Source organism: Coregonus clupeaformis, chromosome 1 (genome assembly GCF_020615455.1).
Source record: "Coregonus clupeaformis isolate EN_2021a chromosome 1, ASM2061545v1, whole genome shotgun sequence".
NCBI lineage: Eukaryota > Metazoa > Chordata > Actinopteri > Salmoniformes > Salmonidae > Coregonus > Coregonus clupeaformis.
Genome location: NC_059192.1, coordinates 21,994,247 through 22,014,272, shown reverse-complemented (window position 1 = coordinate 22,014,272; position 20,026 = coordinate 21,994,247). Strand labels below are relative to the sequence as shown.

Genomic DNA, 20,026 nt, shown 5'->3' with positions numbered 1-20,026 from the left:
GTAAATATGACCATTTCTAAATGCCTCTAATCGTACCCTATTTCCCCACCTTCAGGTTTACGTTTGTGATCCCGCCGGTGGAGGCTCCGACCATCACCTTGCACAGTTGCCACCCCCCTCCGTCTCTGAGCCACCAGCAGGCCGTGTTCACCTCGCTGCTCTCCTCCCAGGTGGCCCCGCTCACACGCAGTCTGCACCGCATCCAGTGCAACATGAGGACCCACTTCCCCGACCTGAGGCTCATCCAGTACGACTGCGGTAAGTCCCCACTTCTCAGACAACACACCTGTGTTCCATAGGACTTTGGAAACTTGTCTTGTTTTACCTTGGCATTGGCTGAGGAATTTGAACTCTGACACCATCAGTTTGGCTGTGTGTTTGTACAGGCCATGACACTGTGTTAAGTGGAAGTGCTGTTACTTCAGTGATGATACGGGACACAGTCTGTCTCTAGGGTCACTGGTTCAGGGTCACGTTCTGTGTCTCTGGGTTCAGTTCGCCAGAGCCGCGTGTCCTTCAGTTGAAGACAGAGGCATTTAAAATAAGGAGAAAAGGTATGTCCTTTTAACTCAATAGAGCCTTTGAATGATAACACTTTGTGGTGTGTGTGTGCAGGTAAGCTACAGACGCTCCACACTCTGCTGCGACGGCTGAAGGAGGGCCAACACCGCGTTCTCATCTTCACCCAGATGACCCGCATGCTGGACGTGCTGGAGCAGTTCCTCAACTACCACGGGCACATCTACCTCCGGCTGGACGGCAGCACCCGCGTCGAGCAGAGACAAGTGAGGGGCGCTGTGACTAGTCCTGAGCTCTATGGGTTTCTGTTGTTGTGTTGGACTTCAGCAACTCAGTCAGTTGGGTGTCGATTCCATTTCAATTATTTTGGACATGGATTTTTCCAGCGATTTGGTTGGCTGAGTTGAATGGAATTGACCCGGAGTTCAATACTCTTCTGAAACTGATAAAGGATGCTGACTGTTGTCCTCCTCTCCCTCAGTCCCTGATGGATCGCTTCAACGCGGACCGCCGCATCTTCTGCTTCATCCTGTCCACGCGTAGTGGCGGCGTGGGGGTGAACCTGACGGGCGCCGACACGGTGGTGTTCTACGACAGTGACTGGAACCCCACCATGGACGCCCAGGCCCAGGACCGCTGCCACCGCATCGGACAGACCCGCGACGTCCACATCTACAGGTACAGTGTTTAAATCCTCAACTCCCCTGCCTCTTACTTACACTGTTGAACCAAGCTGACACTACCTCCCTCTAAGTCATCATCTCTGGACTACGGTAGTTTTTTAGTTTCCTCTAGATTTGACACAGGCAGGGCTGAAAGTCTCCAGAAGCAGCATGAACAGTCCGCATACTTCTACTTTGAAGATATGTATGTGGTAGGAACAGAGCCTGTGGTTTCTACTCGGCCACTATGTTAGCTAGTCTTTTGAGCGTCTGGTGTGACTATTCTCTTCCCCACCCAGGCTGATCAGTGAGCGCACGGTGGAGGAGAACATCCTGAAGAAGGCCAACCAGAAGAGGATGCTGGGAGACATGGCCATAGAAGGAGGCAACTTCACCACCGCTTTCTTCAAACAGGTACGTCTCCACTGATATAACAATCTTTGACGTCGTCCATTCACTCTGAATTGAGGGCAATTCAAAACTAACTACACTCCTCTCTCTTCTCTCAGCAAACCATCAGGGAGCTATTTGACGTGACTGAGGGGGAGAAGAAGGAGGTGACCCCGGAGCGATCTGTTCCCCAGCCAGAGGAAGAGGAGACAGGCAACAAACAGAGCACCACCATCCTGGAGCAGGTCAGTCACCCAACACACTGGCAATAACAGGATGTATTGGAGTTTTACTGGTGTGTTCAGAGCAGGTGTCTCTCAGACCATAGACACCTGTTTATACCACACCATACAACAGCAGGAGTCTAGAAGACACCCAAAAACTAGCAGCTGAGTGTTTGGCCCAGCACTGACTCCATACAAACAAGCTTTATTTGATGAATAAACATGATTATTAGAGGTGAAATTAATGTATTATGAATTGTACAAGTCAGCAAGACACATCAATCTATACTCCAGGTGGCACTGTTCCCATAAACTCATTCTCTCTCTGCCACAGGCCCTGTGTCGTGCCGAGGACGAGGAGGACATAGTGGCGGCGTCCCAAGCCAAAGCAGAGCAGGTAGCTGAACTGGCAGAATTCAACGAGGCCATCCCATTGGACGAGGCTGGTGAAGGGAGGGAGCCGGAAGAGGAGGAGCTCTCCAAGGCCGAGCAGGAGATAGCGGCTCTTGTGGAGCAGGTGATTGTTTTTCAATATCCCTGTTTTTGGCTATTCCATCGTGTTATTTGACAATATTGAGCAGATTTAGCTTTTTTGCAAACCTGACGACCTATCTTTTTTTCCCCATATCTCAGCTCACTCCTATAGAGCGCTATGCTATGAACTTCCTGGAGGCATCACTGGAAGATGTGTGCAAGGAGGAGTTAAAGCAAGCAGAGGTAAGATTTGATATTTCTCAGTGCATTTAGTAGAGCTTGGCATGTGTCCATGTTTGATTGGTTCACCCTATTAGAGACCCAAGTTCTAATAAAAAGCCCATCTCTCTGCTCGGTGTTTACAGGAGCAGGTGGAGGCTGCCAGGAAGGGGCTGGACCAGGCCAAGGAGGAGGGCCTGAAGCTGCACGCAGGCTCCTCGGACAATGAGGACGAGGACTTCTCATCACAGCCAGCAGAGGAGCCCTCGCCGCCCGGGTCGGGCCGTCGCCCACGCAAACACAAAGAGAAAGGCGCCCCCTCCACCAGGACCAGCGGTAGGCTCCGAGGGGCCACGGCCTCCCCACCGCCCACTTCCCCAGAGCCAGAGCCCGATACCCCCACCCCCAGAGAAGTGCCTGAAAGACTCCGCTCAGCTCTGAGAGGACGAGGGGGGATCAAAGACGCTACCACCATCCCGGCCCACACAGAGCACCCCAGGGCCCACATCTCCTCAGCAAAGGAATCTGCCAAACCTGCAGCCACAACCCCGGCCTCTCCTTCTAGAGACTCCAGCCTCAAATCCGGGTCAGCAGCGCCACCTCTTGGAACCCAGTCCCACTCCAGCTCAGTGCCTTCCACTGCCACCAGTCCTCTAGCTGGGAAACCACTGACACTACCAGGGGACTCAGACACTAGGTCACCCAGGAGGGAGAGGTCAGTGTGCATCTCCTCAGAGTCCACGTGTCCGGTGGACCATCAGTCATACTCTGCCCAGGCCAGGGACTATGACAGTAGGGACCAGGAGTCCCTGTCTCCCCCCTCTGTGTGCCCTCTCTCCCGGTCGCCACGCAAGCGCCAGTCGGCTGATGGGGAGGTCCTGCTAGGCCTTCCGGAACATTCCCCATCGGCCAAGGTCCTGCGGAAGCTCCCTGGTCGCCTGGTGACGGTGGTGGAGGACAAGGAGCCCAGGAAGAGGAGGAGGAGAGGCAGCGGGACGGGAGGAGGCTCATCAGAGGAGACAGAGAACGCTGAGTCGGGCCGAGGCTCAGACGAGCCAAGCAGAGAGACTACATCCCAAACCCCTGACAAAACCAGCCAGACACCCGAAGAGAAAGGGACCGCCTCAAAATACTTACCGACCACCAAACTCGCAGAGGACCAAGAATCCCCCTCAACACACACCTATCCTGCCAGAAGCTACCCCCCTTACTCCCCGCCCCACCACTCCCCTGACATGCCGGTGCTGAGGAACCTGCCGGTGCGGCAGCGGCTGGAGAGCGAGTCTCGCGTGGCGGCCCAGTTAGGCGAGTTGGGCCGAGGGAGGGGAGGGAACTACCACAGGAAAATGGACACTCAGCCAGGAAAAGACGGCAACGTGTCCTCAGGCGCTAATGTTGCTAACTCGACCCCACCGGTGAAACGAAAGAGGGGCCGACCCCCCAAAACTCCCCTCAGGTTGGCGGAACCCCGGCCAGAGCATGTATCTCCTCCCCAGTCCACCTCACCAAGTGAGGAGGGGAGCTCCGCTCTCTCCCCAAAACGCAAGCGGGGTCGTCCCCGCAAGGACTCGACAACTGTAAAGAATGCTGTGGGTGCAGGACATAAATCAACCCCCACCACTGCCAGCACCACCAGCCAAGCTGGTTCCCTGTCTGACACTGCTGCTGCTGACACAGAGCCACTACTCCCGTCTGCCCCCACTGAGCCTCAAACTGTGGCCTCCTCTGCTGTCTGCACTAGCCAAGACTCACACTCTACCAAAGCGGAGGACTCCACCGCAACATTAAAACCAGACACTAAGACTGAGGTCCTTACCACAACCCCAACTGCTATCCTGGCACCAAGCCCAGCTCAAGTCCTTACCACAACTGCTATTCCTGCACCAAGCCGAACTCAAGTTCCCACCCCAATTCCAATCTCCACCTCAAGCTCAACCGATGTCCCTGCCTCAAGCTCACCCACCATCTCCACCTCGGTTTTAGTCACTGCTACAAGCTCACCCACAGTCCCCACCTTGAACTCAACCTCTGTTCCTGCCTCAAGCTCACCCACAGTTTCCACCCCAAGCTTACCCACAGTATCCACATCGAGGACGACCTTTGGCCCTACCTCAAGGACAACCTCTGGCCTCATTCGAATTCCAACTGCAGTCCTCACCTCAACCCTTGCCCAATTCCTCACCTCAAGACCTAGAGTCTCCACTTCACCGCCAGTCTCCACTTCTCCACCAATCTCCACAGCTACCACACAAATTGTCACCCCTACCCCCAACAAGATCTCAACTCCTCCCCTTGCCCAAATCACTATCCCTACTCCAGCTCAAATCTCCAAAATGGCCACATCAGCCTCTACTCCAACCGTCACCCCCACTCCAGACCCTACACCAACACTCACAAATGTCAAACCAACCCCTACTCTGGACCCTACCACAATTGTTGCAACCCATGTACCAACACTTAGAAAACTCACCACAACCTCAATTGCAAATCTGACCACAATTTCCACACCAGCCCCAAGTATAATAGTCACCACCGTCGCATCAGCCCGAACCACAGCCATCACAGCAGTTCCTGCAACAGCCTCCACCCCAACTTCTACCAAAATCACCATCACAACCCCTACACCAGCCCCTATACCAACCACCACACTAAGTGCTACACCAGCCCCTACCACAACTGTCACAACCGTCAAACCAACCCACACACCAGTCCCAACCTTGATCACCACAACCGCTGTTCCAATTCCCAACACAATCCACACAGCAGCCCCACCCAGAACTGTCACCACTGTTACACCACCCCCACCCAGAACTGTCACCACTGTTACACCAACCCCACCCAGAACTGTCACCACCGCTACGCCAACCCCCACAGCAGCCCCAACTAGAACTGTCACCACCGTTACTGCAGCCGCTGCCACAACCATCGCATCAACTCCTACCCCAATCTCTACGCCAACCCCCACCCCTTCCCAAGTACCCAACTCCACCACCACCAAAATCCTCACCCAGATATCCACCCCAGCCCCCACTCCAAGTTCAACATTAGTCCTCCCCCTGGCCCAAATTCCTATTACATCTACCCTCTCCAACAACTCTACTGCTGTAGCTGCCACAGAGAACCAGGCTGTGGAGCCTGCTCCAGTGGAGACTGCCCAGAACCGAGATTCGGAGAAGATAACCGACATGGAGGTAGAGAAGATAACCGACATGGAGGTAGAGAAGATAACCGACATGGAGGGAGAGAAGATAACCGACATGGAGGTAGAGAGCCAGGCGGCTAAAGAGGACAAAAAGACGAAGGAGGATGGAGAGGAGGAGAGTAGTGACTCTCAACCGAAAAAGAGGAAAGTGGGGAATTCTCCTGAAGCCAAAGACTCTGTCCTTTCCACTCCCTCACACTCTGACCCAGAGACTCCAGTGGCTCCTCGGCCAGAGGAAACTGATAAGCAGAAGGTAGAGGAGAGCGGCGGAGATGACAAAGCCGGCAGCAAGAAGCGGCCTCTCAGTCGCCAGAGCAGTCAGGAGTCTGTGCGCTCCTCTTCTCCCTCCTCTGTGTGCTCCACATCCATTCCCACCCGGTCAGCCCAACACAAGAAGAGTGCAGAGAAGAGAGCACCTGCCAAGAGGAGGCGAGGAGAGGTTCTGTCTGACCCAGAGAAGGGAAAGGGGAAGACGGAGAAAGTGTCCACCAACGCCACTCGGAGGAGGCAGTCCAGGTCCTCTTCAGACTCGGACCCCTGTGAAACCAGGAAAGAGCGCCTCCTCACCTGCTCAGCCCAGAGCTGGCAGGAGAAGGAGGGGGATGGAGAGGGCAACAGGCGGAGAAGAAGACCCGCCAGGAGCTCTGAACGGGAGGGCAGGACTATGTCCAACAACACCGGTACTGGGGAGTCTGGCAGCGAGACATCCTCTGTGAGGGTCACCCGGAAATCCTCTGGTCCTCAGCCCACCCCAGAGAGTAAACCCCAGTCTAACAGCTTGCCCTCTACCCCTCCCCAGCCAGAGGTCCTGGGAAAGAGATGTTCAGCCCTAAACGCTGCAGCCAAACTCCTTGCCATGCGAGGCAGGGTCGACACCCCTGGCAGCAGGAAAGACCCTGCGGCTAAGACTGCTGGGCAGAATGCCATTTCTCCTGCTTCCTCTGACAAGAACCACAAGTCCAAATCTAAAAGTGCACCAGCCACTCCGCAAACCAACTGCAACAACAAAGCAGGAATCAGCAAGACGACCCCCACCCAGTCTAGCCGCACCGCCGCCCGCTCCACCCGCCAATGCCCTGGCGCCCTTGTCCCACCCCTGGAGACGGACAACAAGAGGGGGAGCAAAAAGGAGGAGAATGAGAAAGAAAAGAAGCCCTCGGAGGAGAAGGAAGAGGAGGGTGAGAGGGAGACTCGCTCGTCCAGGGGCCACAGCGCCTGCAGCAGCGTGAGTAGCGATGGTGGAGGGAGCAGCCGGAGCAGCAGCAGCCAGCGCACCCACAGCCTCAGCTCCCAGAGCACCGGGCCCAGGCGCAACCGCTCAAGAGCACCCTCCTCTGGCAGCGAATGTGAACGCAGCACCGAGAGGGGCAGGAGGCGCAGCCACAGGAAGGAAGGAGAAGGCCGGGGGAGGGAGACCCGGAAGGAAAGAAAGGAGAGGCACGCCCAGAAGCGGGAGAGGCTCTCGCAGGAAGGGAACGCCGGCTCGGGAGAGGGCACCCCGGACAGGGTGCTGCGCAGCGTGGCGGCTATGGCAGCAGCTCAGGCCCGCACACCGGCCGCCAACACCCGCTCCTCCCGCTCCTCCTCTGCCCAACACAACAAGACATGATGGGAGAACAAGAGATTTAAAAAAAAAACTGTGAGAGGGAGTGAGGGATTGTGACTGGAAAACGGAGAGGGGAAATGATCTCTAAAGTTGCTGCTTTGTCTACACTGACGGAGGCCAGAGCAGAACTATGTGTTGTGCAGGTCAGTGACCTCCCTCCCTCTTGGGCCCTCTCCTCCACCCCACATTAGAGCTGGTCTCCTCTCCAGTTCAGCCATCATCAACTGGGGAAAGGCTTAGAGATGTCAGACTGTCTGCGGAGAGAAAGGTGACACCATCTTAGAGCCCTTCCAGAAGTGAGGTGTTGAAGTCCTGAAGGTGTCACTTCATACGGACAGTGGCTTGACTGCACACTGGGGACTTTGGGACGAGGTGGGTGCGAGTGAGTTAATTGTTAGTTCACACTATGTACTGTAAAACATTTAAAAAGACTGGAATACTAAGAGATGTATGTGTTCGAGAGAGGATTAGATTGTGCCCAATATGCTGATTTTATCCTCTGCCAGGGTTATCGATGGGAATCATTCATGCAACATTCAAAAGAAGCTTTTGAGTGACAGTTGTATCGTACGTTGAAGGTTTTAGACATTTGGGTTCTGGACATTTTGTCAGCTGTTCTGACCTGTTTGTTGATAAGTTATGGATATTTTATGGTTTCTTCCAGGAAGAGAGCAGATCTGTAAATGTGATCTTTGCTGCACAATGCTGGAGTTAGTCTTTGCTTGGGCCTCTGTATCTTATCATTTTCTGTCCATCTAACTTTTTAAATCCAGCCTGCATTTTTCCTTTGCACATCTGACATGTTGTCCTCTGCATTTGAGTGCGTTGTGGTGTAGTATTTTACATCAATTTCAATCAAATTACTACTACGTTCCTGGTACCTCACACAATGTAACTCTGAAGCTCTAAATATGGCTGGCTCTCTCAAGCTTGTTATGTATCTCGAAGATGGTAATTATTTTGCTCACTGGCAATGCAGAAAGAAACGGGAGCAGAACCTTGATTTAACTCTCCTCACCTTTCCAAAGTCGGACATTATGGTCAAAATGTCATGAAGTTTATACTAAAAGGCTACTGAATCAGTGTGAATAAAAAAGATTAGTGCCTATTAGGCCGAGTGGGAGGACGGAGATCCTAGTTTGCCTTGTAAAGTACTTGACGTTGGGGTGTGGAACTTACCGAGTTGTCATTTGTCCCAAAAAAAAGGATACACTTTCTGTAAATCACAAGGAAAGCACCCTATGCATCAGTGCTACCAAATTCTTTATTTTTTAAATCTGAATTTCTACTATCATTTCATTGCTCCTCTTTCATGTAAGGACTTGGACAAAACGTGAATAAAAAAAATATATAAAAACTGGTTCAGTTCCAGATGGCTCTGTAAATTGTCAATGAACTTTTTGAGGACTTGCTTTTGTCAAAGCAATTTTTGGGCAGGGTGATGTTTGAGTGAATGGGTGGAATATGGTGATGGTCTTCTCTTGATTTGTCTCTTTAATTTGTTACATTCCTTTGTTCCCTTGTAATTCCACAGTTTTACTTGAAAGATTAAAAGACAAAATGACAGTTCAATAAAAAGACCAAAAATGTATTGTGTTTGGTTGTCTTACCTACCTTTTTATAAGAGCATCTGCATAATGAATAGTGTAAAAGTGTTTGTGCTTGGCACTTGAAATTATACACATCTTCTCAGTAGGTGCCATGCAGGATTCGTTTTAAGATTAATTTTGCTGGTTGGAATGTAGGCATGTGGCAAATGTACCATAAATCCCTGCCTGTCAGGAATTTACTTATGTAGCCATGTCTTTAGTACATCGATCATATGGCTGTTGAGATCATATACAGTACTAGATTTTACAATGAAATCTGCAAGATGTCCCTCCTGGAATTACCCAGATATTTCTGGGGACCGTACCGTTTCTTTGAGAACATTGCAGCAGTAGCACAAAAGAGGCAAAAAACATGTTTAGTAAACTTGAATCTGGGCAACAGTTAAACCCATACAAGCGCAATAGGCAATTTTATTTTAAGAACAATTCTGCATTAAAATAAGCTGAAAGTTTTATACAAAATTAAACAGCCACGTAATATACAGTAGGAATGTTCTTCACTGCTCTCCTCATTCATCCCGTTTGTCTTTCGCCCCTCCAGTCACTTCATAGACAGGTTGGTTATTTAGCAACAGAACCGACGGGGGTTGGCTTAAAATGTTTATTGAAAACATACACTGAACAAAAATAAATTTCATGAGCTGAAATAAAAGATCACAAAAAGCTTATTTCTCAAATTTTGTGCACAAATGTTTACATCCCTGTTAGTGAATGTTTCTTCTTTGCCAAGATAGTCCATTCACAAGTGTGGCATATCAAGAAGCTGATTAAACTGCATGATTATTACACAGGTTCACCTTGTGCTGAGGACAATAAAAGGCCACTAAAATGTGCAGTTGTCACAACACAATGCCACAGATGTCTCAAGTTTTGAGGGAGCGTGCAATTGACATGCTGACTGCAGGAATGTCCACCAGAGCATTGAATGTTAATTTCTCTACTATAAGCCGCCTCCGTAATTTTTTTAGAATTTGGCAGTACATCCAACCGGCCTCACAACCGCAGACCACGTGTATGGCGTTGTGTGGGCGAGTGGTTTGCTGATGTCAACATTGTGAACAGAGTGCCCCATGGTGGGATTATGGTATGGGCCGGCAAAAACTACGGACAACGAACCAATTGCATTTTATCGATGGCAATTAGAATGCATAGAGACTACGTGACGAGATTCCGAGGCCCATTTATTTTTTGGGGTATCTGTGACCAACAGATGCAAATCTGTATTCCCAGTCATGTGATATCCATAGATTAGGGCCTTATTTATTTTAATTGACTGATTTCCTTATATGAACTCAGTAAAATCTTTGAAATTGTTGCATTTATATCTGTTCAGTGTATATATAGGCCTCCATTTGCACAGCTAATGAGCGAATTTTAGCTATCAGCATGGACATGACAGTCAAAACAAGACATGAAGAACAAGATGAAACAAGCCACCTACGATTCCCCACATGGCAGCTTCTTGTCATTGTTGCTGGCTATCTGGCTATCCATAATCACAACACATGGACTTCTGCTCCATTGAAGCGTGTACATCGTTTTCCTGACGTTGTCAGCTATCTCGTCTATAGGGAGAAGCTGGTCAGCACAGAACATTAAGGCTAGGATAAAGCACCATGGCTGAGATCTTAACTGTTTGAAAAAATCCAGATGTAAAAAATAATATAAATTCTTGAAACGGAAGCATTGAATAATTACAGCAGTTTCCATCCCGTCACTACATCGTGTTCTCAGATTGAGCCCTTGGAGCTGTCCGTCAACACATAAGATAAACAAACGTTCATTAGGAAAAAAGGCACCATAACTATAAGGATTCCCATTATTGATTGTTGCTGTGGCAAGACTATTAAAATAGCAGCTTCCACAACAATATTCAAACTATAAATAAATACTGAAGTAAATAGGACAACATGGGGGCAGTGGGCAATTCATTGCGGTGCTCAGACAACATTGTCTTAATGGGAGAGATCAATTTCAGAGGCCAATAATTCTTTATAAAAGAGCTTCTCTATATACAAGGGTAACATGGAAGCCATTTCAGACATCTTTAAAGTTGTATAAAACTGCATGTCTTAATTACTCACCAAATAATACATTGGCGATATACAATTATATTATTCTATATCTGCATTTAAAAAACATGAAGCCCTAAGCGCTAAAAAGGTTCTCTTTCACTTTGTACAAATACAATAAGAATCACCTTAGCTATGGGTTTTCCTGAGTAAAGCTGATCAGTGCCGTGTTGGTTCCAATACTGCATTCTTCCGTGCTTGTGGATACATAGGGGTCCAGCAAGTTGAGTAAGTAATGAGTTGTCCACACATTTCCATTTAGGGTGCCATTGAAGAAAAGGGCGCCACAAAGGGGGCCAAAAACCCTTCATCATTGCCGTTTGCTGAGACTGGGGCAGTTAACATGAGCATGAGAGACTATGATTGTTTGTGTATGTGTGTCTGCCTGTCTATATGAGAGTGGTGTTAGTTAAAAGTTATGTGATATCAGTAAGACAGGACTTATTTTCAAGGTCCCAGGGCAGGAGAGTGGGTTAGGGGAAGACGACACTGCAAAAGGAATGACAAAAAAAACGTATACAAGTACAAAATACATTGATTACTAATCAACAAATAGTTCCAAGTTTTGTATTTGCAGTGAATTAATGTTGATATGATATTCATATGAAACATGGTTATTTTTGCAAACTACCTGAGTACGTCAAGAGGGAACTCACATGTCAGGATCTCAGGAGAAGCTGACAGCCAATGAGATGGCTAAAATGAGGAGGAGAACAGCGCAGCATAATGCGATCCATATCTTCTTCTGTAGAGAGGAGAGAGAGGGGTAGTACCAAGTATCAATGTTCATTAGCTAACCTGTCCAATAATTAGCACAACAACCTCCAAATGAATTCCTACCTTGCGTGCTTTGTTTTGGTTGATGGCAGCTTTCTGTGTGTTTACCACTGCCTTCTGCACATAATCAGTTGAGTTGAGGACGTTGGCTTCAATGCGGTTGACCATCTCCCCCTGCACAACAGAACAACAGTTTGTCAATTCAGCAAACACTTCACTAAGGTTTCCACCAACCAACTTTCTCAAAGCCCATTTCATTAATTTGCTTTTCAACCTTTGACGGGGAGTGAACAAGTGCACACTTGGGTGGGAAAGATAATAGGGCTCCAGTCTGTCCTCCTGGGTTGTGAGTCTTACCTGAGCCTCCACCTCCATGGCCAGGTACTGGAACATGTCATGCAGATCCCTGATGCTCCTTTCCAGTTTGAGGATCTCATCATGCCGGGACTCAATTTCATTCAGCGCCTGCTTAGTGGCTTTAGCATCGATCAGGATCTACAGGAGGAAGAGAGTAAAAACACAATCAGATTGTTTAGAGCCTGACAAAATGTCACACGGGTGATGTCTGAGAAATGATATAACAAATGTCTATTTAACTGCTCATAAAACACATCCAGTAAAGAGAACATCAACTACGCTTGAACTGAAACAGCTAAAGTAGTCTATCTTCTAAAGCAAGGGGGGCAAAAGGGTTCCATTTATGTGGGGTTCTCTTTCACAGCTATGGCAACTATACAGATTCCTAAGGATGTCCTATACAGCACAGGCATCTCAATGAGTGCTTACCAAATTCAAACCTGTAGTCCAACGCAAGCCAGCAAGAGTGTCTTAAATAAAAAAAATCTGTCATAATTCTACTCCAAGAGAATGTATAAATGTTTGTCGTTGTCATTGCCATTCATATACAGTGCATTCGGAAAGTATTCAGACCCCTTGACTTTTTCCACATTTTGTTACGTTACAGCCTTATTCTAAAATCTACACACAATACCCCATAATGACAAAGCAAAAACAGGTTTTTATACATTTTTGCAAATGTATTTCAAAAAAAGAAATGGAAATATCACATTTACATAATTATTCAGACCCTTTACTCAGTACTTTGTTGAAGCACCTTTGGCAGTGATTACAGCCTCGAGTCTTCTTGGGTATGACGCTACAAGCTTGGCACACCTGTATTTGGGGAGTTTCTCCCATTCTTCACTGCAGATCCTCAAGCTCTGTCAGGTTGAATGAGAAGCGTCGCTGCACAGGTATTTTCAGGTCTCTTCAGAGATGTTCGATCGGGTTCAAGTCCGGGCTCTGGCTATGCCACTCAAGGACATTCAGAGACTTGTCCCGAAGCCACTCCTGCGTTGTCTTTGCTGTGTGCTTAGGGTCGTTGTCCTGTTGGAAGGTGAACCTTCGCCCCAGTCTGAGGTCCTGAGCGCTCTGGAGCAGGTTTTCATCAAGGATCTCTCTGTACTTTGCTCCGTTCATCTTTCCCTCGATCCTGACTAGTCTCCCAGTCCCTGCCACTGAAAAACATCCCCACAGCATGATGCTGCCACCACGCTTCACCGTAGGGATGCGTAGGCGCCAGGTTTCCTCCAGACGTGACGCTTGGCATTCAGGCCAAAGAGTTCAATCTTGGTTTCATCAGACCAGAGAGTCTTGTTTCTCATGGTCTGAGAGTCCTTTTGGGTGCCTTTTGGCAAACTCCAAGCAGGCTGTCGTTTGCCTTTTACTGAGGAGTGGCTTCCGTCTGGCCACTCTACCATAAAGGCCTGATTGGTAGAGTGCTGCAGAGATGGTTGTCCTTCTGGAAGGTTCTTCCATCTGCACAGAGGAACTCTGGAGCTCTGTCAGAGTGAACATCGGGTTCTTGGTCACCTCCCTGAGCAAGGTCCTTCTCAGTTTGGCCGGGCGGCCAGCTCTAGGAAGAATCTTGGTGGTTCCAAACTTCTTCCATTTAAGAATGATGGTGGCCACCGTGTTCTCGGGAACCTTCAATGCTGCAGAATCATTTTGGTACCCTTCCCCAGATCTGTGCCGCGACACAATTCTGTCTCGGAGCTCTACGGACAATTCCTTCGACCTCATGGCTTGGTTTTTGCTCTGACATGCACTGTCAACTGTGGTATTTGGTATTTTATTAGGATCCCCATTAGCTGTTGCAAAAGCAGCAGCTACTCTTCCTGGCGTCCACACAAAACATGAAACATGACATAATACAGAACATTAATAGACAAGAACAGCTCAAGGATAGAACTACATACATGTTTTTTAAAAGGCACACGTAGCCTACATATCAATACATACACACAAACTATCTAGGTTGCTGTTTGTTGTTTTTGAGAAATATGAGATGCAATAATGGCTCTATATAATACGGTACGCTTTCTTGAATTTGTTCTGGATTTGGGGACTGTGAAAAGACCCCTGGTGGCATGTCTGGTGTGTGTGTCAGAGCTGTGTGTAAATTGACTATGCAAACAATTTGGGATTTTCAACACAATGTTTCTTATAAAAAGAAGAAGTGATGCAGTCAGTCTCTCCTCAACTCTTAGCCAAGAGAGACTGGCATGCATAGTATTTATATCAGCCCTCTGATTACAATGAAGAGCAAGACGTGCCGCTCTGTTTTGGGCCAGCTGCAGCTTAACTAGGTCTTTCCTTGCAGCACTGGACCACACGACTGGACAATAAATAAGATTAGACAAAACTAGAGCCTGCAGAACTTGGTTTTTGGAGTGTGGTGTCAAAAAAATCAAAGCATCTCTTTATATAGGACCTTATATATAGACAGGTGTGTGCCTTTCCAAATCATGTCCAATCAATTGAATTAACCACAGGTGGACTCCAATAAGGTTGTAAAAACATCTCCAGGATGATCAATGGAAACAGGATGCACCTGAGCTCAATTTCCAGTCTCATAGCAAAGGGTCTGAATACTTATGTAAATAAGGTATCTGTTGTCATTTTAATACATTTGCAAACATTTCTAAAAACCTGTTTTCACTTTGTCATTATGGTGTATTTAAAAAATATATCCATTTTAGAATAAGGATGTAACGTAACAAAATGTGGACAAAGTCAAGGGGTCTGAATACACTTTTTTTAGTCATTCAGCAAAACACAGAGCCTGATTAATTGAGTAAGAGAGAAGTCATAGTCTATAGAATACCACTCAACAAAATGAGGAAGAAAACAGTGTATTGCGAGATTGATTCATGCTGAAACCACCTGCTGGTAATTGTGGTTAGTTTCAGTCAGTCAGTAAATCTGTCAGTCAGTCATACTCACATTCTGTGTGAAAACATCAGTCTGTCCACTTTCAAGCATAACGTCCAACTCTTCATCTGTTACATTGGTGCCAGCTAGAGGGATATAATAATCTTATCAGTTGCTGCTTTTGGGTATATTTCATTTTCATATGAAATCACCTTTGTGGATGAACTTCTGCATTGCAGTCTTGAATTCAGAAGACAAAAATCCATGGTGTTGAAATCACTTACAATTCCCCTTTCTGAACAGCCATACAGTGACAGTAATAGATTAATAGATGTAGACTTGCTGATTCTGAGCTGCCTCTGTATCCTCTCCACGTTACGATCTCTGTAGGAAGCCTGGATGGTGTTACAGTGGCCCATCAACTCCACAAACTCCCGAGACAAGACGCCATGCTAGAGAGAGAAAGAGGAGGTAGAGGGATGGAAAAAGTGTTAATTTAATGGCAGCCTATGGTATATTGGATTACAATCAAAACTTTATTAATGAAAATCTATTTATTTTTCTGAAAATAGAAGCCTCACTTGTGCTCTCTGCATCCTTAGGTTTATGGGGATGTATTTCCCATCATCTTCTCCTTTCTTGGGATCAATGACTGTAAAAAACAAAACAAAGGGTCTGATATTTCTGTATTCAGGTGTATTCACTGGGGGCACCGAATGACCCGTGATCAATAGTCAATAGCTGATCATGTCGTTTCAGTTAAGAATACTCACTCTTCAGTTTCTTATGGATCTGCATTGCCATTGTTTTGATCTCTTCCCGAAGGGTTTGGAGTTCCCTTTTCATGCCTGAACCAGAAAGAAACCTTACGACATCACCTTTTAGTAACTGTCAACAGGCAGAGTAACTAATCCCTCAGAATAGGCAGCCTGTAGGGAATAATGGTACCTAATTGTATGCTTACAACAACTGCTTTATCACCAAAATTGATAAAAACTGAGACATATCTTAGTGGAATGTGATCCTTTTGACAAGACATGGAGGTGCAGTGATCAATTAGGCTACAGCTCACATTACATATTCTATGCATATCATAACTCCTACTAACAGTACCACCATACCATATATTTACATACAGCATATTAGCACTAATGTCAGTGTATTAGTGTTGAACTACTGACCGTCCTCTGGCAGTGCCACACCCAACACGGTCTTCTGTTTGTTCTCAAGGTCAGAAACCACCTTTTTAAGCGTCTCCAGTCCCTCTCGAATCTCTTGGACCTGATATGAAGGGATAAACCGGCTGGTTAATGTAAGAGAAGCTAAAAATCAGTGAATTTGGTTGTTTGGGGCAGTTTAGAAAGGACCAGAAGACATATTCTGAATCATCCTGTGTAAGTCACTGACGAGACTACTATGTTTTCGCATAACATATAAATTGGGCATACAGAAACGCTGCTGGTTTTAATTGGACAGTATTTCAGCTCATAACTTGCCAGATCACATTGGCACAGTAGTTTAATGTTGACACAACAAACCGTTCCTGTGCTTGGCATTCACAAGCCAAGAGAAAAGTACTGCAGAAGAACATAACTTGAAACTGACAGCAAGTCATTATAAAATGCAAACAGATGGCTTGACTGTTGAATTAGGTTCCATGATTTCACCTTCTTGAAAAAAGCATCGTTCTCCTCTTCCCTCACTGTAGAAGTCCCTGGTTTGATCATAAGTACCCTGCCCTCTTCATCCTCGTCTGATGCCTCGGCGGTCTGGTGTGTGAGGAAGAGAGAGAAAGCAGGAAAGAATGGACACAATCCTCATCTTTTTGTAGGCACTAACTCCGCCACGGCTCATTGGCCGAAGCCTATGGGGAAATGAATGGGTTTTTGGATTAACGCGGGGAAAAAGGTATGTGGTAAACAGGCTTAGGAGCTCTTATACGTTTTGTTCTATGAGATAATCATCAGTTAACGTCACTTATTGTGCATTTTGATGTATTTATGTAATCAAAACAAGCACATAAAAGCTTCATAATTCATAAAGGTCATGTTAGCTTAATCATATTATATAATAGAACAAAACTTATAAGATCTCCTAAGCCTGTGTTAACCTCAGACCTTGTTTTCGGCGTTCATTCCAAAGTCCCATTCTTTCCCCATTAATTTTCCCCATAGGAATGGCTGAACGAACCATAGTTAACTTATTTCCGTTTTTTAGGACTACGAGCTGGCGAGCTCTACTGCACATCATTATCATGTAAATCCAACATGCAACCCATGAGTGCGGCATTTAACTTTTAATACACTTCTAGCCACTGGCCTATTCTTGGGATGTAGACTATTTTATCTATACTAGCTAGCCTAGCCAGGTTGACAAGTACGTTAACTTTAGCTAAGTTCGCCGATTAAAAAGCAATGTAGCTAGCACTAATAGCTAGCTACCAGATAAAGAATACCCTAAGAAATAGCTACCAATTCTGCATTAAACCTTCCCTCGCAAATTGACCAATTGCTAAATTCATTGATATTAGCTTGAAACTCACATTGCCCAGTTCCTTGGTTCGGTCCCGCATTTCTTCTCAGTCCAAATGCAATGTATTAGATAACGAAGATATTATTACGATATCCTATAACAACGTGAAGAAAAATGGGTTCAAATGAGCAATAAAACATTAAAAAAAAAACTTTCGTGTTTGTGTCATTCAACAAGTAAACTAAACCGCTAGCTAGTCTTCCCTATTCGGATTTCAGAGAAAAAGACAGCCCACGTTAAAATACATAACTACGCCACCTACCGTACTGGAGCTTTATTTTTATTTTTATTGGACTGTCAATCAAATACACTGGTTAATTTGCCCTGTCAACATGGTCATATTTATAATTAATTTGTGCTTCATTGTATTTGTTGTACCCCCACAACAAAAGTCCATTACCTATTGTGAAATTGTTATTGACTTGATATCATCATAATGATCCTTCAAACTGAGAAATTGGATTGTAGGTGACTATAATGCAGCATTTCCCAAACTAGGGGTCACGACCCCATGTGGGGTTGCCTGATTTGAAAATGGGGTCGCGAGAGAAACTCTGAAAAAATAAAATTGGGCTTGGTTCATAGAACTGTGGGTATGTCATTAACCTACGGTAACGGCTAAATGCGGTTGTGATAAACAGAGCAGTTTCTGTTTTCTTCCTACATGACAGTATATTCCCTTGGGTATTTTGTATTGGGAACAGAATGTGTTGCTGTAAAAAGCTATTACTGACTTTTGCAGCCAATTGCTAAGCACTAATTATGTCAATGAAATGAGTTAAGAATCTGTGTGTGGTAGGATACTCTGCTTTTATAGCCACAAGATGATGCTGTTTGCCTTACTAAACCACATAATCAAATTTTTCCATTGAGTAGGCCTGCCTAAACTAGTTATCCTTTCAGAATGCTTTATTATACTATCAACAAACTAAATCAATGTTGGTCTATAGGACATTCTAGGGACATGTGCCAGGGTCTGTGTGTGACTGACCCTACAGGTATCAAACCAGGTTCCTCAGACATTGTCTGATATGGTGTTTCAGATGCATATTTCACCTAACATTGTAAGTAGGTTACATTGCCCATTATGAAATACAAAAGGTTAATTTTGGCATTTGTGGTCTGCAAGTAGTAGACCTTGGCCCATGCAAACATTAAATTCCCACTAAATTCTTGTTTTTCAATGTAACTTATAGAGCAGTGGTTTTCAACTAAGTAATGGAGGTAGCCTACCGCAGTTAGTCCGCGATAATTGTTATGTAGTTTTTGTTAATGTTATTATAATTTTTTACAAGATTGTTGTAGTTGTTTTTTTCTTCTAAAAATAATAACAGTTAGGAGTATTAATGGTATTATAATCAATGACACATTACTTTTCACAATGCAAATAGGACTTTAATTATTATTTGTTACATTCACTGCTAAAATGTGCTACATTTGACTGCCAATATATTTTATGTTAATGTTCTGCAACTTTGGCGAATGGTGGTCCTCAAGAGCTTTTGGCAGTGATTTGGTGGTCCCCCTAACAGAAAAGTTTGGGAACCGCTGCTATAGAGCAATGGAATTGCTTTAACATTTAACAAGGAACCAAGGGTTTAAGCTAGATTTTTTTTGATCAAGTTGAAATAAATATATTCACCTTGTTTTAAACATTTTATCATATAGAACAGTGGTTCCCAACCAGGGGTACTACGACCCTTGGGGGTACTTGGCCTATCCACAGGGGGTACTTGAGAAGACTCATGAGACTATACTGGTAAAATGCACATGAGGAGGAACTTCGGGGGTACTCCGGGCAGAGCAAAATTCAGTTGGTGGTAGAGTAACGAAAAAGGTTGGGAACCACTGAAGAATGCACCTATGGTCTCGTTGTAGGCTCAACGTTTGGTTGGCGAAACTACATTTCCCATACTGCGCTTGTGCGCAGCGTCGTGTCGTGAGCTGTCACTCCGCCCGGGGAGAAATTGGTCTAGCATCTCTGAGCAATGGACTGACTGGGTGACAGGGACCATAAAATGCGTTGAAAAGTATCTCATCCTTACCTCTTTATTTGCGATGCTTTCCTTATAGCTATGGAAATTCGGATTGTTAAAGGGTGGACTGTCTCGTTATTCTCGTTGGAGACCCGGACTGTTTGTCAATGAGATATGTGGAGTCGCTCTATCCATCGGTGTTAACGCAGAAAATACAAGATGAAGAAGCAATTCAATCGAATGCGACAGCTCGCCAACCAAACAGTGGGCAGGTAAGGACAAATGTATTGAGAAACCCATTCAATCTGCAATTTTGTAAGGACTTCGATGAGGCAGAATATGCTGCCATTTTGCTCCATCCGACATCTCGGTCGAAAATGATTGTATTAATGTTATGTGAAGTAAAATGTTTGATATTGCAGATTATCCGTATGCATCACTGCTGGTTTTAGTTTTTCTTTATGCCTAATATGACATTAATTAATGTAGCCTAACAGTGGTCTCGCGCGCACAATTGGGGAGGGTGAGGAATAAGAATGTGACACGACGC

General features: G+C 46.0%; 3 protein-coding genes and 1 non-coding gene across 11 annotated transcripts in view; 3 read left to right on the top strand and 1 right to left on the bottom strand.

Moving 5' to 3' along the window:
- Positions 1-8,887, top strand: part of LOC121581561 (helicase SRCAP) — a 32,510-nt gene extending 23,623 nt beyond the window's left edge. For all 3 annotated transcript variants that reach the window (XM_045211163.1, XM_045211137.1, XM_045211107.1), the window contains 8 exons: positions 56-258; positions 616-785; positions 1,001-1,197; positions 1,481-1,595; positions 1,691-1,816; positions 2,130-2,312; positions 2,429-2,512; positions 2,635-8,887. In XM_045211163.1, the coding sequence (XP_045067098.1) occupies positions 56-258; positions 616-785; positions 1,001-1,197; positions 1,481-1,595; positions 1,691-1,816; positions 2,130-2,312; positions 2,429-2,512; positions 2,635-7,299 (5,743 nt within the window). In that variant the 3' untranslated portion in view covers positions 7,300-8,887. The remainder of the gene's footprint in view (positions 1-55; positions 259-615; positions 786-1,000; positions 1,198-1,480; positions 1,596-1,690; positions 1,817-2,129; positions 2,313-2,428; positions 2,513-2,634) is intronic.
- LOC121585187 lies at positions 1,864-1,955 on the top strand. The gene has a single exon (XR_006003814.1). It is a non-coding gene; the product is annotated as a small nucleolar RNA SNORA11 (small nucleolar RNA).
- Positions 8,888-10,878: 1,991 nt separating the features above from the next.
- Positions 10,879-17,720, bottom strand: stx4 (syntaxin 4). Of its 2 annotated transcripts, none has more exons than XM_041854584.1 (11): positions 17,511-17,720; positions 16,636-16,737; positions 16,150-16,249; positions 15,742-15,816; positions 15,550-15,620; positions 15,312-15,420; positions 15,041-15,114; positions 12,113-12,250; positions 11,819-11,929; positions 11,610-11,723; positions 10,879-11,467 (listed from the first exon to the last, which is right to left on the bottom strand). In XM_041854584.1, the coding sequence occupies exons 1-10, from the start codon at positions 17,538-17,540 to the stop codon at positions 11,646-11,648; spliced, it is 888 nt and encodes a 295-aa protein (XP_041710518.1). In that variant the 5' UTR covers positions 17,541-17,720; the 3' UTR covers positions 10,879-11,467; positions 11,610-11,645. The 2 variants fall into 2 exon arrangements, with proteins under 2 accessions (XP_041710518.1, XP_041710440.1); XM_041854506.1 differs by having other exon boundaries at positions 11,635-11,723.
- A 1,747-nt stretch (positions 17,721-19,467) lies between these two features.
- Positions 19,468-20,026, top strand: part of LOC121544180 (rho GTPase-activating protein 44) — an 82,745-nt gene continuing 82,186 nt past the window's right edge. For all 5 annotated transcript variants that reach the window (XM_041854397.2, XM_041854344.2, XM_041854271.2 and 2 more), the window contains exon 1: positions 19,468-19,748. In XM_041854397.2, coding sequence (XP_041710331.2) covers positions 19,696-19,748 — 53 coding nt within the window. In that variant the 5' untranslated portion in view covers positions 19,468-19,695. The remainder of the gene's footprint in view (positions 19,749-20,026) is intronic.

Excerpts from the sequence above, each read along its gene's own strand:
- stx4 (XM_041854584.1), bottom strand. The coding sequence starts at position 17,540 with ATGCGGGACCGAACCAAGGAACTGGGCAAT. Across the intron at positions 16,738-17,510 it reads GAACCAAGGAACTGGGCAAT|ACCGCCGAGGCATCAGACGA; the intron begins GTGAGTTTCAAG and ends CTCACACACCAG. Across the intron at positions 16,250-16,635 it reads ACGATGCTTTTTTCAAGAAG|GTCCAAGAGATTCGAGAGGG; the intron begins GTGAAATCATGG and ends CCTTCATATCAG.